This window comes from Neomonachus schauinslandi, chromosome 5, assembly GCF_002201575.2.
Source record: "Neomonachus schauinslandi chromosome 5, ASM220157v2, whole genome shotgun sequence".
Classification (NCBI taxonomy): Eukaryota; Metazoa; Chordata; class Mammalia; order Carnivora; family Phocidae; genus Neomonachus; species Neomonachus schauinslandi.
In genome coordinates this window covers 22,368,087-22,380,506 of record NC_058407.1, presented here as the reverse complement: position 1 = coordinate 22,380,506, position 12,420 = coordinate 22,368,087, and the positions used below count along the sequence as shown (strand labels likewise).

The 12,420-nt window shown below is 42.1% G+C and overlaps 1 protein-coding gene across 13 annotated transcripts in view; it reads right to left on the bottom strand.

Moving 5' to 3' along the window:
* The window catches only part of ANKS1B (ankyrin repeat and sterile alpha motif domain containing 1B), a 1,116,839-nt gene that overhangs the window by 285,855 nt on the left and 818,564 nt on the right, over window positions 1-12,420 (bottom strand). For all 13 annotated transcript variants that reach the window (XM_021687341.2, XM_021687343.2, XM_021687344.2 and 10 more), the window contains one exon: window positions 162-314. In XM_021687341.2, coding sequence (XP_021543016.1) covers window positions 162-314 — 153 coding nt within the window. The remainder of the gene's footprint in view (window positions 1-161; window positions 315-12,420) is intronic.

Genomic DNA, 12,420 nt, shown 5'->3' with positions numbered 1-12,420 from the left:
ACTGGAAACAAGACAGACGTATATTTAAAGCAGAAGGCATATCTGTAAATTCCTGATGGATGTCCAAATAGTAACAAAGAAAGAAAATATTACCTACCTACAACAGGAATTTCATTTATCAAAGGTTGAATGGGTAAGGTATCTTTAAGAGACCAACTTACATTAATAAGTTCAACCTCCCAGATTTTTTTCAACAGGTCCATCGATGTGTAGCCATTAATTAGAAAGGCTTTGGTGTAGTCACCTAGCTCAATGGAATCCAGCCACTCAGCGACAGAAGTGGGATGATAGCCATCGTGGCCAATGGGTCTCATCTGTAATAAAGAACACCACATTAGGATGAGGATTACTTTGAGTTCCGACAAACAAGATGGATCTTGCCACTTGGAAACTTATCCGATTTGAAGCAACAGATCTTTGTGGATAAGAAAATAAGGAAAACCAAAATACTTTATGCACAATTCTAAGTCACTAATAATTTTCACGCTGAATTAGTTTTCAAAAGTGCACCCAGAAATTTCTAACTTAGCTGCTGCACCAACTCCATATTTGAGAAAACGAAATATGTCAAACTTCTGTTCATAGACATTATTGACATTCTGTTGGATGAAACTTAAAATCATGGCAGTTGAGCAGTATTAAATTCAATGCTGAAGGCACAAGGAACTGTACTTCCAAAATGTAGATGATAATTCTCATATGTGCAACATCAAAGCATGTGAAAATACTGCATGACTCAAACATCCAAAGGAATGCATGCTTATGCAAGACATGTAGGTAGTGCAAACATGCTGGAGAAACATACCGCAGTGTTAAGCCAGGAAAGAAGAGGCTTTTTGGTGTTTAAAGACCATGTGTTCTGCATAGACTCTACAGTATGTTAGACATGAATAGAGAACTTGCTGGCAGACAGGTTCCTATTTTTTGTCAGCTATATACAGATTTTTTTTTTCTTTGGGAGAACAAAGAAGTGTGACAGCAGCATAACGTTTCTGAGTTTAAATTGGAGTGTGAAAGTAATTTAAGCAAGAGAAACTTCTGGGTTTAAAATTTTGTGTGATTATTCTAGTCTTTTTAGCTTTTATTTGAAATTTTGGTTGAATTTCTGGTTCTTGGCTTTTGAAGTAAGTCACTTTGAGGACTTGCGTTGCTCTGCATGCCACACCGCGGATCTAATACTTGCGTCGTTGCGGACAACTGGCACCTCACCAACCTGATGTTGCAATTCAGGATGGGAAAAGCAAAACTGGGCAAAATACATAGGTTTCCCTCCTCCTTCAGATTCAAGGAGATAAATATTAATGGAAATCTAGATGACTCTGATTTGTGCGGAGAAAAGATTAGTCTGGCTGTCAGGGATTCAGATTTTAATCCTAAACATGGTAGGCTTTCTGTCACTATGCAGCGTTCTCATTTTGGAGGTTCTTCTTACTCTTGCATTTGTTTGTTTGTTTGTTTGTTTTGGATTTGAGGTGTTCGTTAGGGATCAACACCTATGCAAGGAGGGACGAGAAGGAGGGTCAGACAGAAGAGGAGTCGGACTGTGGTGGGTCCTGACGAAGCCTCTGTGAACCCAGTGGGGAGCCCTAGCACAGGTCATGCTCCTAGAGGTCCCCTGCTGGCAGCATGACTGGCCCTTTGTGCCCCACGCTCTCCGTCACTGGATGCGGCTGCCATGGGAAAAGCGGGACTCTAGTGGGGCCGCCCCCCGCAGCGGAGGCAGACTCTGCAGGTGCTGACAGCTGGAGGCTGTCTGCTGACTACTCTCCTTCCTTGAAGAGAGAGCTGGGAGGAGCATGTCCATGTGTTCCAGAAGACCCTGGACCCAGATTCACCCAAGGTTAACATTTGGCCACATTGGGTTTCTACCTTTTTCTCTATACCAACTTCCTCATTCACATGCACGCAACACACGTTTTATTTTAGGTGAACCACTGGGAAGACAGTTTTTTCCCCTGAACCTTTAGCAGACATGATGAAACTTCACCCCTTGGTGTTTCAGCATGCATCTTCTAAGAACAACGACATTCTCCTACATAGCCACAGAAACAGCACACTCAATAAATCTAACATTGATCCAATTATATTACCTAATATACAGTCCATATGTAAATTCCCCACATGTCCCCAAAATAGAATTTGTAGCTGTTTTTTTTTTTTTTCCCCCTCCTGGACAGGCTTAATCAAAGGTCAAGGCAATTTTATACATATATATTTTGTAAAGATTTTATTTATTTATTTGAGAGAGAGAGAATGAGAGACAGAGAGCATGAGAGGGAAGAGGGCAGAGGGAGAAGCAGACCCCCTGCTGAGCAGGGAGCCCGATGTGGGACTCGATCCCGGGACTCCAGGATCATGACCTGAGCCGAAGGCAGTCGCTTAACCAACTGAGCCACCCAGGCGCCCAAGGCAATTATATTTTTAAGTATTTCTTCTGCCCTTTTATCTCCCTTTTCTTCTTCTGGGATTATATTTATTCCTTCATTTTTAAATTACCTTTCCTCCTCTCCTCTTTCCTATTGTTCCACTCCCCAATCTATTTTACACTTTGAGGTTTAAATGTCTTCTATTGGGAGTTACAGTATAATTCATCATTTGCATCAGAGTCTGAACAGCATCAAACTTTTGTATGTCACTTGTACTTGGACTGACCCATTTTAGCTACTCACTGAACATTTGTTCAGTAACAGTTAACACAATATTTATTCTGCAATAGCTACAAATGTGAACGACAACTCAGAGTTTGTAAAATGAAGTTTAGTGGCAGTTGCAAATAACTGAATGTTGTTTGCATAAAATTGGAGATTAGGATCCAAAGCAGAGGCACAAAGGTACTAAGTACCTACATATACCATAGAGTTATAAAAATATCGGGGCTAGGGACTTTCTCCGGGACTTATGAAGAGATGGTTGAACCAATGCTACTATCCTGACTAATCCCTGCAGCCCTGGAAACTCCTTGACTGCCTCAGCTGACAGAAAGAAATAATGGGAGAAAGGGCAAGAAGGAAGGAAGAGAAGCTCACTGGAGTTGAAATTAACAGCTTGGCAAGGTTTTACTGTTAGCCCTCCAGAACCTGACCACCCCAGCAGCAGATCCTGGGGATGAGCTTAGGGAGCCTTGAATCAATCTGGGGTAGAGTCAGATGTCCCCTACCAGAGAACTCTGCACTGGGGTCCCCAGAGGTCAACCAAAGCGCACACGCACGCACACACAGAGAGCAATCCCTGGCCACCTGCCATACAGATGTTGGCTGATGGTCCCAGTTAGCCAGTGATAAGCAGGGATGGGGACACCAACCAGAACTCTGCAAAGCAAACCCAATTAGTAGAAAAAAGTTTGTTTTTCCTTCCAACCCCTTCTTCTTCCTCCAGTGGCAGGACATTTGGAATCAGAAAAGAGAGATGCCAGTCCCTTGGGGGAAGCCTAAACTTGGGGAGCAGTGGTGGGGGAGGGATGAAGTGAATAAAATTAGAGGCTTACATGGATTGGAAGTGAGTTTTCAATATTTTACATGACTGGAAAGTTATTGGCTATGTCTGAATGACATTAAAAATACTAAAGAGAGAAGCAGTTGAGCTTGGTTGAAGGCAGGATCAGAAAAAAGGCACATCAGTATCTGACTGAATGCAGACTCTCAGTAATGTGGTTCCTCCTGTGAGGCAAGTTCTTCGTGAGCAACCTTGAGGAGGTGAGAGGGAGGAACATATTTGGTGGGAGGATGAGAGATGGGGACAAGGTAGACAGCAAGAGTGGAGAGAACCTGGAAATGAACACACTGACGTGTGCCGGGGAGGGTTCATCCAGCCACTCACTCAATAAATATTTAGTCAGTGCCTGTTCTGAATGTTGTGGAGCAGTACAGAACAAAACAGTCTGAGTCTCTTCCTCAAGGAAATTATAACTCTTAATTAAAAACTATGCAAACAGATGACCAATAAATTATGAAGGCTCTGCATACCTGAGGAGAGGAAAGCGTTAGAGCCAAATGAAGTTACAAAATTAACTTACACGTATTTAATGATATGCAGAATGGTTACTGTGCTGCACAATAATTTCTTTTGAAGCAATTCTTCCATCTGTTCCTTCATTTCTGTTCTTACTGCCACTGCCCTCTTCGGGTTCTTGTTAGTGCTTACGAAAACTAATGCAATAGCCTTCCACTTGGCCTCCCACCTTTGGTCCAGCTTCTATGATGCTGCTGCATCAGTATTCCCCAAAGCCAGGCTTTTAAGTCAACACTGGCACAAAAACCTATAGTGACTGCTTCTTGATAAAAGTGAAAAAAAAATGAAAATGGCCTATTCGAGAATTCTAGGGCAATTGAGATCAGGTATAAACTTATCTTTCCAACTTCACCCTCTACTACTCTGCCATGTGTACCCTAGTACATACAGTTAGACACAGGTGCATGTCTAAACAGTCTGTTAAGCTGCTAGCCATGCCATGAACATGAATTGTGTGTGCAACACACTATTGTATCTTTGCTCATATTATTTTCCATGCTTCTAAAGCTTTTGCCTTTATTTCTGTAGTGTTTTTCCAGGATTAGCTTCTCTTCTTGAACTTTAAGATACAAATTTCCAAACATTTGTAGGATACCTCACAAAGATGGCCCATATAGCTATCACACAACATGAGTCAAAACTTTATCTCCTTCAGCTCACAAACTGGCCCTCCTTCTTCTGTGTTTCCGATCTCAGTTAGTGGGGAAGCGTCCCACTATTGCCCAAGTAGATGCTTACTTGATAAGTCATCTTACTTTCCTCTTTCTGTTTTACTGTCATGTTTAATTAGGCCAACAAGTCTCATAAATTTGTTTTCAGTTCCTTGCTTCCAAAGTGGACTTTGGAATCTGACAATAGTATCTACCCCAAGTGTACACATTATATGATTGCCTAGCACAGGACTTTGAATATAACAGGTCTTTAATAACTCTTAGTTTTCTTCCCTCGTCACTGCTCTAAATTAGGCTCATGCTTACTTATTTTTATTTGTTTGTTTGTTTGTTTTGCCCATGCTTATTTAGAAATTGCATAATATTGAGTCCTTTGGCTGCTAATCTTTTCAACTTCCAATCAAGATTCTTCTCTCCTCTCTCGTCCCTTTCTCTTTCCCTCACTTCCTTCCTTTTCCATCTTATTTTAAAAAGGGTTTATGTCTGTTAACTTATTTATACCACCCCCACCCCAGCTGACAGCTACTTTTCAGAAATATATCTAACAAGGTCACTCAAGTAGATTGAATTGTTTCCAACTCTTCACTTTCTTCCTGTATTAGAATTATGCTTCTGTGCTCTTTGCCAAGGGATCTGCATTGTATGCCACTGTGATTGAGTTACTTCTGCATCCCATTGATGTTGGCCATGTACTTGCTTGGCCTATGGTACAGGTAGAAGTGTCAGTGTGGCAATTTATAGATGAGGCCTCTCCACTCCTGTGATCTACTCATCCTTTGTGTTCTTATGCTCTATTACAAGAATAACAAGTGGCTGAATCGTCACACAACTGCTGGTCCCAGGAGAAAGATGAAGACTTGTGGAGCAAACCTAAATGTAAAACCTTGGAGTCTACCCTGGCTCAGTGGAACTTGGGCAAGTCCAGCTTAAGTTAGATGAACTACAGCTGTCCCACAAACCCATGAGTAAGAAGAATAAATATGTATATTTTTTGTTGCTATGAACTACTGAAATTTTGACATATAGGGGAAAACTGACTAATACAGTCACTCTTTATTTCAAAACCCTTGGTATTTATATTAGTTAGGGTTCTCCAGAGAAATAGAGCTAATGGGATGTGTATACACACATACACAAGTCTGAAATCTTGCAAGTCCAAAATCTTCAGGGCAGGCTGCCTGGCTGGAGATGCAGGAAAAAGCTGATGTTGCAGCTCAAGCCTGAGAGCGGTCTGGAAGCAGAATTCCCTCTTATTCGTGGAGGACCTCAGTCTTGTTCTTATAAGGCCTTCAACTGATTGGATGGAGTCCATCCATATAATGGAGGGCTTTACTGCTTTACTCAGTCTGCTTTACTCAGAGGTTGCTGATTTAAATGTTAATTTCATCTAAAAAAATACCTTCATGGTGACATCCTAGACTGGAGTTTGACAGAATATCTGGGTATTATGGCCTAGCCAGGTTGACACATAAAATAGCCCAAACTCTTTATGAGTCCAAAGTCATCTCCATGAGACTGAGAAAGACTAGGGATGCTGAGCTAAGCTAACATCAACATCCTTCCCAAGCTTTCTGGCTGTTATCTAGTAAACACCTATGTCCTACATCCTTGCTAACCCTAAACTAAGTAATTCTTTATTTTAGAAGTATAATTTTGGAGGGCATATCCATTTTATAACTAGTATAACTCCGTATCTTTGCTCCTGCCATTCCCTCTGCCAAGAATACGGTTTTCCCTCTGTTCTCTTGTTGAAATTCTATCCTTTCTTAAAAGGCCCTTTTTAAATATTGCCTGTTCTGTGAAGCCTTCTCCAATGCTACCCTTACTCCCAAGTCAAAATTAATCATACCTTCTCCTAGATTTTTGTGGTAATTTGCATATAATTCTGTTATAGCTAGAGATGTGAGTATCTGTCTTCTTCATTAGACTCTCACCCTTTTAGTGAAGAAACAAGGTCTTAGCCATCTTTGTCTCTTAGGTCCCAGTGAAGCAGCCCATACATTGCAGGCATTTGCCAAATGTTTATTAAATTAAGTGATTTAATGAACACATGAAGATAAAGTGACAAATTCAGCGGCATGGTGTCCACTTATAAAGGACATTTGTATTTTGTGCTACATCTTATGAAGATGAAGGCTATTTTTATATCTAATATTAATGTTGTACAACTATTTAAAATGATTACATACCAAGAACCAATTCCAGGTAGTATGCTGTGTTACGAAATGCACTGGGCTTTGTTTCTATAAACCAGCATCTTGGCTCTACTGTTAACAACCTGTGTAACGATGGGCAAGTTACCTCACCTCTCCAAGCTTCAGTGTTCTCATCTGTAAAATGATGGTGTTGGGCCAATGATCTCAAAGTTGCTTCATAATTCCTACATCTTGCAATTCTATCTTTTGTAAGTTAATATCAAATTAGTGTCAGATTTACTTATCCAGTAAAGAAAAAAGAAGCCCAAAGGCAAAACTTAAAAAAAAAAAAAAAAAAAAGACCACAAGGACATTTAGGCTGAAGTTCAGACGGCATCCACACTTCTTTCATGAGTTGTCAGCAGCATCCACAAGGAGCACTGCGACTGCTTTCTCAAATTACCAACGCTGAGACTCTTTTCCAGTAGGAACACCTGCAGAACAGAGCTAGACAGAGAGTAGCAGGGGCTGCCAGGCCTGCAGTACCACCGAGCATGAATGGGAGTCAGGCACAGTCTGTAGTCTGAGAGGCAGAGCGGTGGGCAGGCATTAGGCATTCCTAACAGAGCTTCACAATAAGTTGATCTGATTCAACTTGTTGAATCCCAAAGTGTGGGGAAAACCCAAGCTGGGACAGAAATTGGAGTTAGCTGTGAAAGAAGCTTTAGTCTCAAAAAAATTGGGATACGTTGATACGTTTTACTAAATACCTTCCTTGTTGCTCTCAGTGTTTTGTTATTCTGCCCAAATGCATATGTTATTCTGCACTGACTTTCCTCTAGGAGCCTCTTAAAGCAAATCTGGCCTCAGAGAGGGCATACTGATAACATCACAGGCTACCTAGCGTGCAGAGATTATTGACCCAGGGCAGTGTGCTCTGTGAAATCTGGGGTGTTAAGGGAGCCAGTTAGGGGTCAGCTGAACAGGTGAGGCTCTGGGACTGCCTAGTCTACCTCTGTCAGGGTAACCCATATTTTAAGTGTTTTACACAGGTAAGAAGAGGAAGAAGAGCTCTCTCTGCTTTAAAAAGAAATGTTTGAAAACCATTGATTTAGAAGATTTTTGTAAGATTACACCACCACTACAGTTCTATTTCCTCTTAATTTCTTAGTTTTATTTGAAATATTCTGGATTTGTCATATTTCTATGGACACATATGTGTTGCCTGTGATTTCTCCTCTTTGCCTGAAACCAGCTTTGTCTGTTCAGACAAGGATAGTATTTTACAAACTGATGGAGCCACAGGATGAAAGCTGTAGCAAGAAGGCAATAAAAATAGGAAAAGGAAATAAAAAGAGGGAAAGATATTGTATTATAATAGATTTGGGATTACATAAAAATTTCTGGGGTGCTGAGATGGCTCAGTTAAGCATCTGACTTGATTTCGTTGGCTCAGGTCATGATCTCAGGGTGGTGAGATTAAGCCCCGCATTGGGCTTGGTGTTGGGAATGGAGCCTGCTTAAGATTCTCTCCCACTCCCACTGCCCCTCCCCACTCTCTAAAAAAATAGTCCTGAATACAATAAGTTGTTAAGTCAGCATTACGATATTGGCATGGTAATTAGATCAAGAGAATAAGGAAGCCCGGAAGTCAATAACAAATTAGATATTTTTATGTCTGAAAATTGTTACCAAATTGAAACAGAGATCCCTTGTTGTCCACTAAAATCTGTTCCCTCCTCTTCCACAGTAATGAGGCTTACTACAGACAAGATACACCAAATGAGTAAATAAATATCCAAAAAAAAAAAAATAAATAACACCAGCTTTGCTTCTGGTTGTTTCTATGAGAATATATTTGAGCCTGTGGGAAGCTAGTGAAAGTGATGCATGTAACCTCCAGGTCACCTTCAACCTAAAAGATAGGTTCCTTGCTCTAGAAGCAATTCTGGTTTTTTTTTTTTTTTTCATCCTCATGAGCTGGAACATCAGTGCCTGCAGCCCAGCTTTGACTACACTGGCAAAATAATAACCTAGAGTTTGGGAAATGCTTCTCAAACCTGAATGTACAAAAGAATCACATGGGAAATCTAGTTAACATGCAGGTTCTAATTCAATAGGCTGGAGGGAGAATTTGAGATTCTGCATTTCTAACAAGCTTCCTGGTAATGCTAATGCTGTCAGTCCGTGGACCATGCTTTGAGTAGCAGTGCATTAGAGGATGACAGAGCGACAGATGGAGGGTCCCAGGTCCTTCCAGAATCACACAGAGCAGAGCCAATTTGTAAACCTGGACTGCGTACTTCAAGACTGTTACGTGGGAGAAGTATATGTTCTATTCTTTAAACCACTACATTATGGAGGTTTCTATTCTAGCAGCTTCGCCTTTCCTCTAATACAAACAGAATTGAAAATAAGGTAATTTCATACATAACATTTAAGGAAGCCTATGCTTCCACTTGACAGTACGTCACACTGTCTCTTGTTTTGTGAAGTCATTAATTTTCATAGCCCTTGCCATTCAAAGAAACCTCATTTCCTTTAACTGCGTTTGTTGGCATCTTTCTGTCAATCACACTAGCATCCCTTTGTGGTAACTACACAAGATGTAAGAGGGCGAAATCGTGGGAAAACCTCAAGTTTCTGGCTTTGAGTCCTTGTACCCAGGTACATGGTGGTGTTACTAGTGGAGAAAGAAGAGGAAATAGACTGAGAGGACATGAATAATTTTGAGACATGAGAAATTAAAGATGCTGTGGAACTGCACTTTAAATTTGGGGGAGAAATCCGAGGAGACATGTAACCTTGGGCATCATTCGCAGGACAGGTGGGAGTCTTGGCTCCTCCACTTATCATATCAGCTGTATGACCTTGAGTAAGCTACGCAGTCTTCCTCAGCATCCATCTTCTGGTTAGTCATGTGAGCGATAAGAATGTCTACCTCTGGGGGAACCTGTAGGCACGCAGTGAAACAATGCATAGTACTTGGCACACAGAAGCACTCAATAAATCTTAGTTATTTTTATCGTCAGTGGGAGCTGAAATCATGCATGGATGAGACTGCGGAGGTTATGCACCGCGGGAAGAGAAGTGGTGTGAGGACAAACCAACACTTTCAAAGTGAAAGATAAGAATCATACCTGGGAGACCAAAAAAGCAATAGTCAAGACAAGAAGGGAAGTGGGGGAAACTTATCTTCAAAGAGGGTGTAGTTAGCAGTGATGGAATGTTGCAGAGAGGTCTCCTAAGATGAGGAAGGAGAAGCGTTCATGGGATCTGGCAGACAGGTCACCAGGATTTTATGAAAAAGAGCCCGGAGGCAAGGCTGCCCTGGGTTGAGGTGTAAGTTAGAGATGAGAAAGCAGAAATTGCTATCAGAGCTATTCTTTTAAGGAGTCTGCATGGGAAGAGGAGGAGGGAGATGGAAGGTTTTAGAAAGTATAAGGAAAAGGCATGGGGAGGAGTGAGAACTGAGGACTCAGGTCTGAGGAAGGTCTGAAATATAAGGGAATAAGAGTCCAAGGGTGTGGGGCACCACTCAGTCATTGGGTGTCTGCCTTGGGCTCGGGTCATAATCCCAGGGTCCTGGGATTCAGCCCCACATCTGGCTCCCTGCTCCTCGGGAAGCCTGCTTCTCCCTCTCCCACTCCCCCTGCTTGTGTTTCCTCTCTCGCTGTGTCTCTTTCTGCCAAATGGATGAATAGGATCTTTAACAAAATAAATAAATAAATAAATAAAAGAGTCCAAGGGTGCTATGGAGATTGAGATGAGGTAGAGGGTTTTGCCTTTTGTGTTGGGATTTTGCTGGCCTTTCTTGGAAATTATAGCATGAGAGGCATAGTTGGAGTAACTTTGCGGTTGATAATCTTTGTGTTAAGACAGTTGTAAGGGTCTAGAAGCCACCTGCCTTGGACTCAGTGAGAGCTGGATCCTCGTATGTGAAGTACTGGTGAGGGTCCTCATGTGGGCAAGGGCAGCTATCCCTGGGTACAAACACACAAACCTGACTATCATTTATGTAAACCTACTGATTGCAACAGCCCTAATGCACCGGGCTCAGAGACTTAACTTGCCTATGAAGCTGCAATGGACCGTGGCTTCTCTCTTCCCACTGGATGTACTTTGTACTCTCAGACTCCCTGATACGACTTTTGTAATACAGACAGCTGATATCATCAGGTGCCTCCCTCTATTCCTGCTCCTTGTTCTAGCCTCTTCTGCTCTGTCCTGCTACTACTCCCGACTCGGACTAATAGCAGCCCTGAAAATAAACCAGGGCAAGCAGTGCTGGCAGGCAGTGTGCTGCCAAGTCCAAATGCAGGTCTATCGAGTAGTGTGAGGATCAGATCTCCTATAGGCTTTGAGACCTGGGCTTAGACATCACTGTGCTGTTTCATCAGTGGCTCTTAAAAGACTGACTGAACATGAAAGAGAAAGGTAGATCCACTGACCATGGGGCCCCGGAAAAAAGTCTATCCATCACCATCTAAGTGCTATTGTAGTGCAACTTGGCTGGGAGAGACACGTCTATAGAAAGGATAGGACTATTAATTATAAGAATGTCACCTAACAATCACATGAGACTTTGAAGATCCCAAAGTGATCTCACATGCATTATCTCATTTGTGAGGGGTTTTAGGTGATCTTCGGGAAAATACCCTTTACAGAGCCTGAGACTCTGGGTACCCCATGTAATGAGATTCCTTCTGTGGGAACTGAAGGGATTGATACACTGTGACTATTGTTAGGAAATGAGGTGTGATAGGTCTCTGGTTGTACACATGAGGCAGGGGAGGGAGACATGCACACGTACAGATTGCTTGTTTGAAGTCCCTTTGTTTACAATCATACTCTGTTATGGATACAATTTCTATAAAAGAATAGGAAGAAACTTAAACCCTCAGAGCTTCCTAAGTGAATTGTGTTTGGATGTCATTACGGACGTACAATTGCAGATAATGGTAACGTCTGTATTTTTTCCCCGCCAGCAACTGAACCTTGCCGACAGGGGGTCTCTTGAGTGTTCAGACACTGAACAGCTTTAGGCATAGGGCAGGAGTGTTCAGACACTCCCAGCTTTAGGCATAGGGCAGGAGCAGGGAGGGAGTCATAGCTGGATATTACTCTGTACTACATTTTGGGGGAATAAAGGTAAAGTGCTTTGGACTGGGCACCGTCTCTTAATGCCCTGTGATTCCTATTTCATGAATAAAAGAGACAAACTGAAGTCTAGCCCAGAGAGGCCCTGACGTTTTCCTTCTTTTGACAAGCCTTAAACCATGGAGTAAACTGCAAGTGAAACAATGGACAACAAAGGGTGCATAAATAAGTAATGTTTTCAAGACACAGGGGCGATTGCCTTCCAGGAGCACAGAAGAGCAGGCTGGTGAACCAAGTAGAAGCACTAGCCAGACTAGTCCAGCCTCCAGCCATCAGGGTTAGGGGGCACCCCTTTTGATCAAAGGCACTGGACTGACCACAAGTTAAAGGAGTGAAGCTGCAAAAACAGACAAGCTCTAAAAATCATGGTAGGAAAAAAAAAAATGACAACAATGGCAACAACGACCCAGCCATCTCTTTATCGCTTTGCAAGCAGTGTGAGTGGA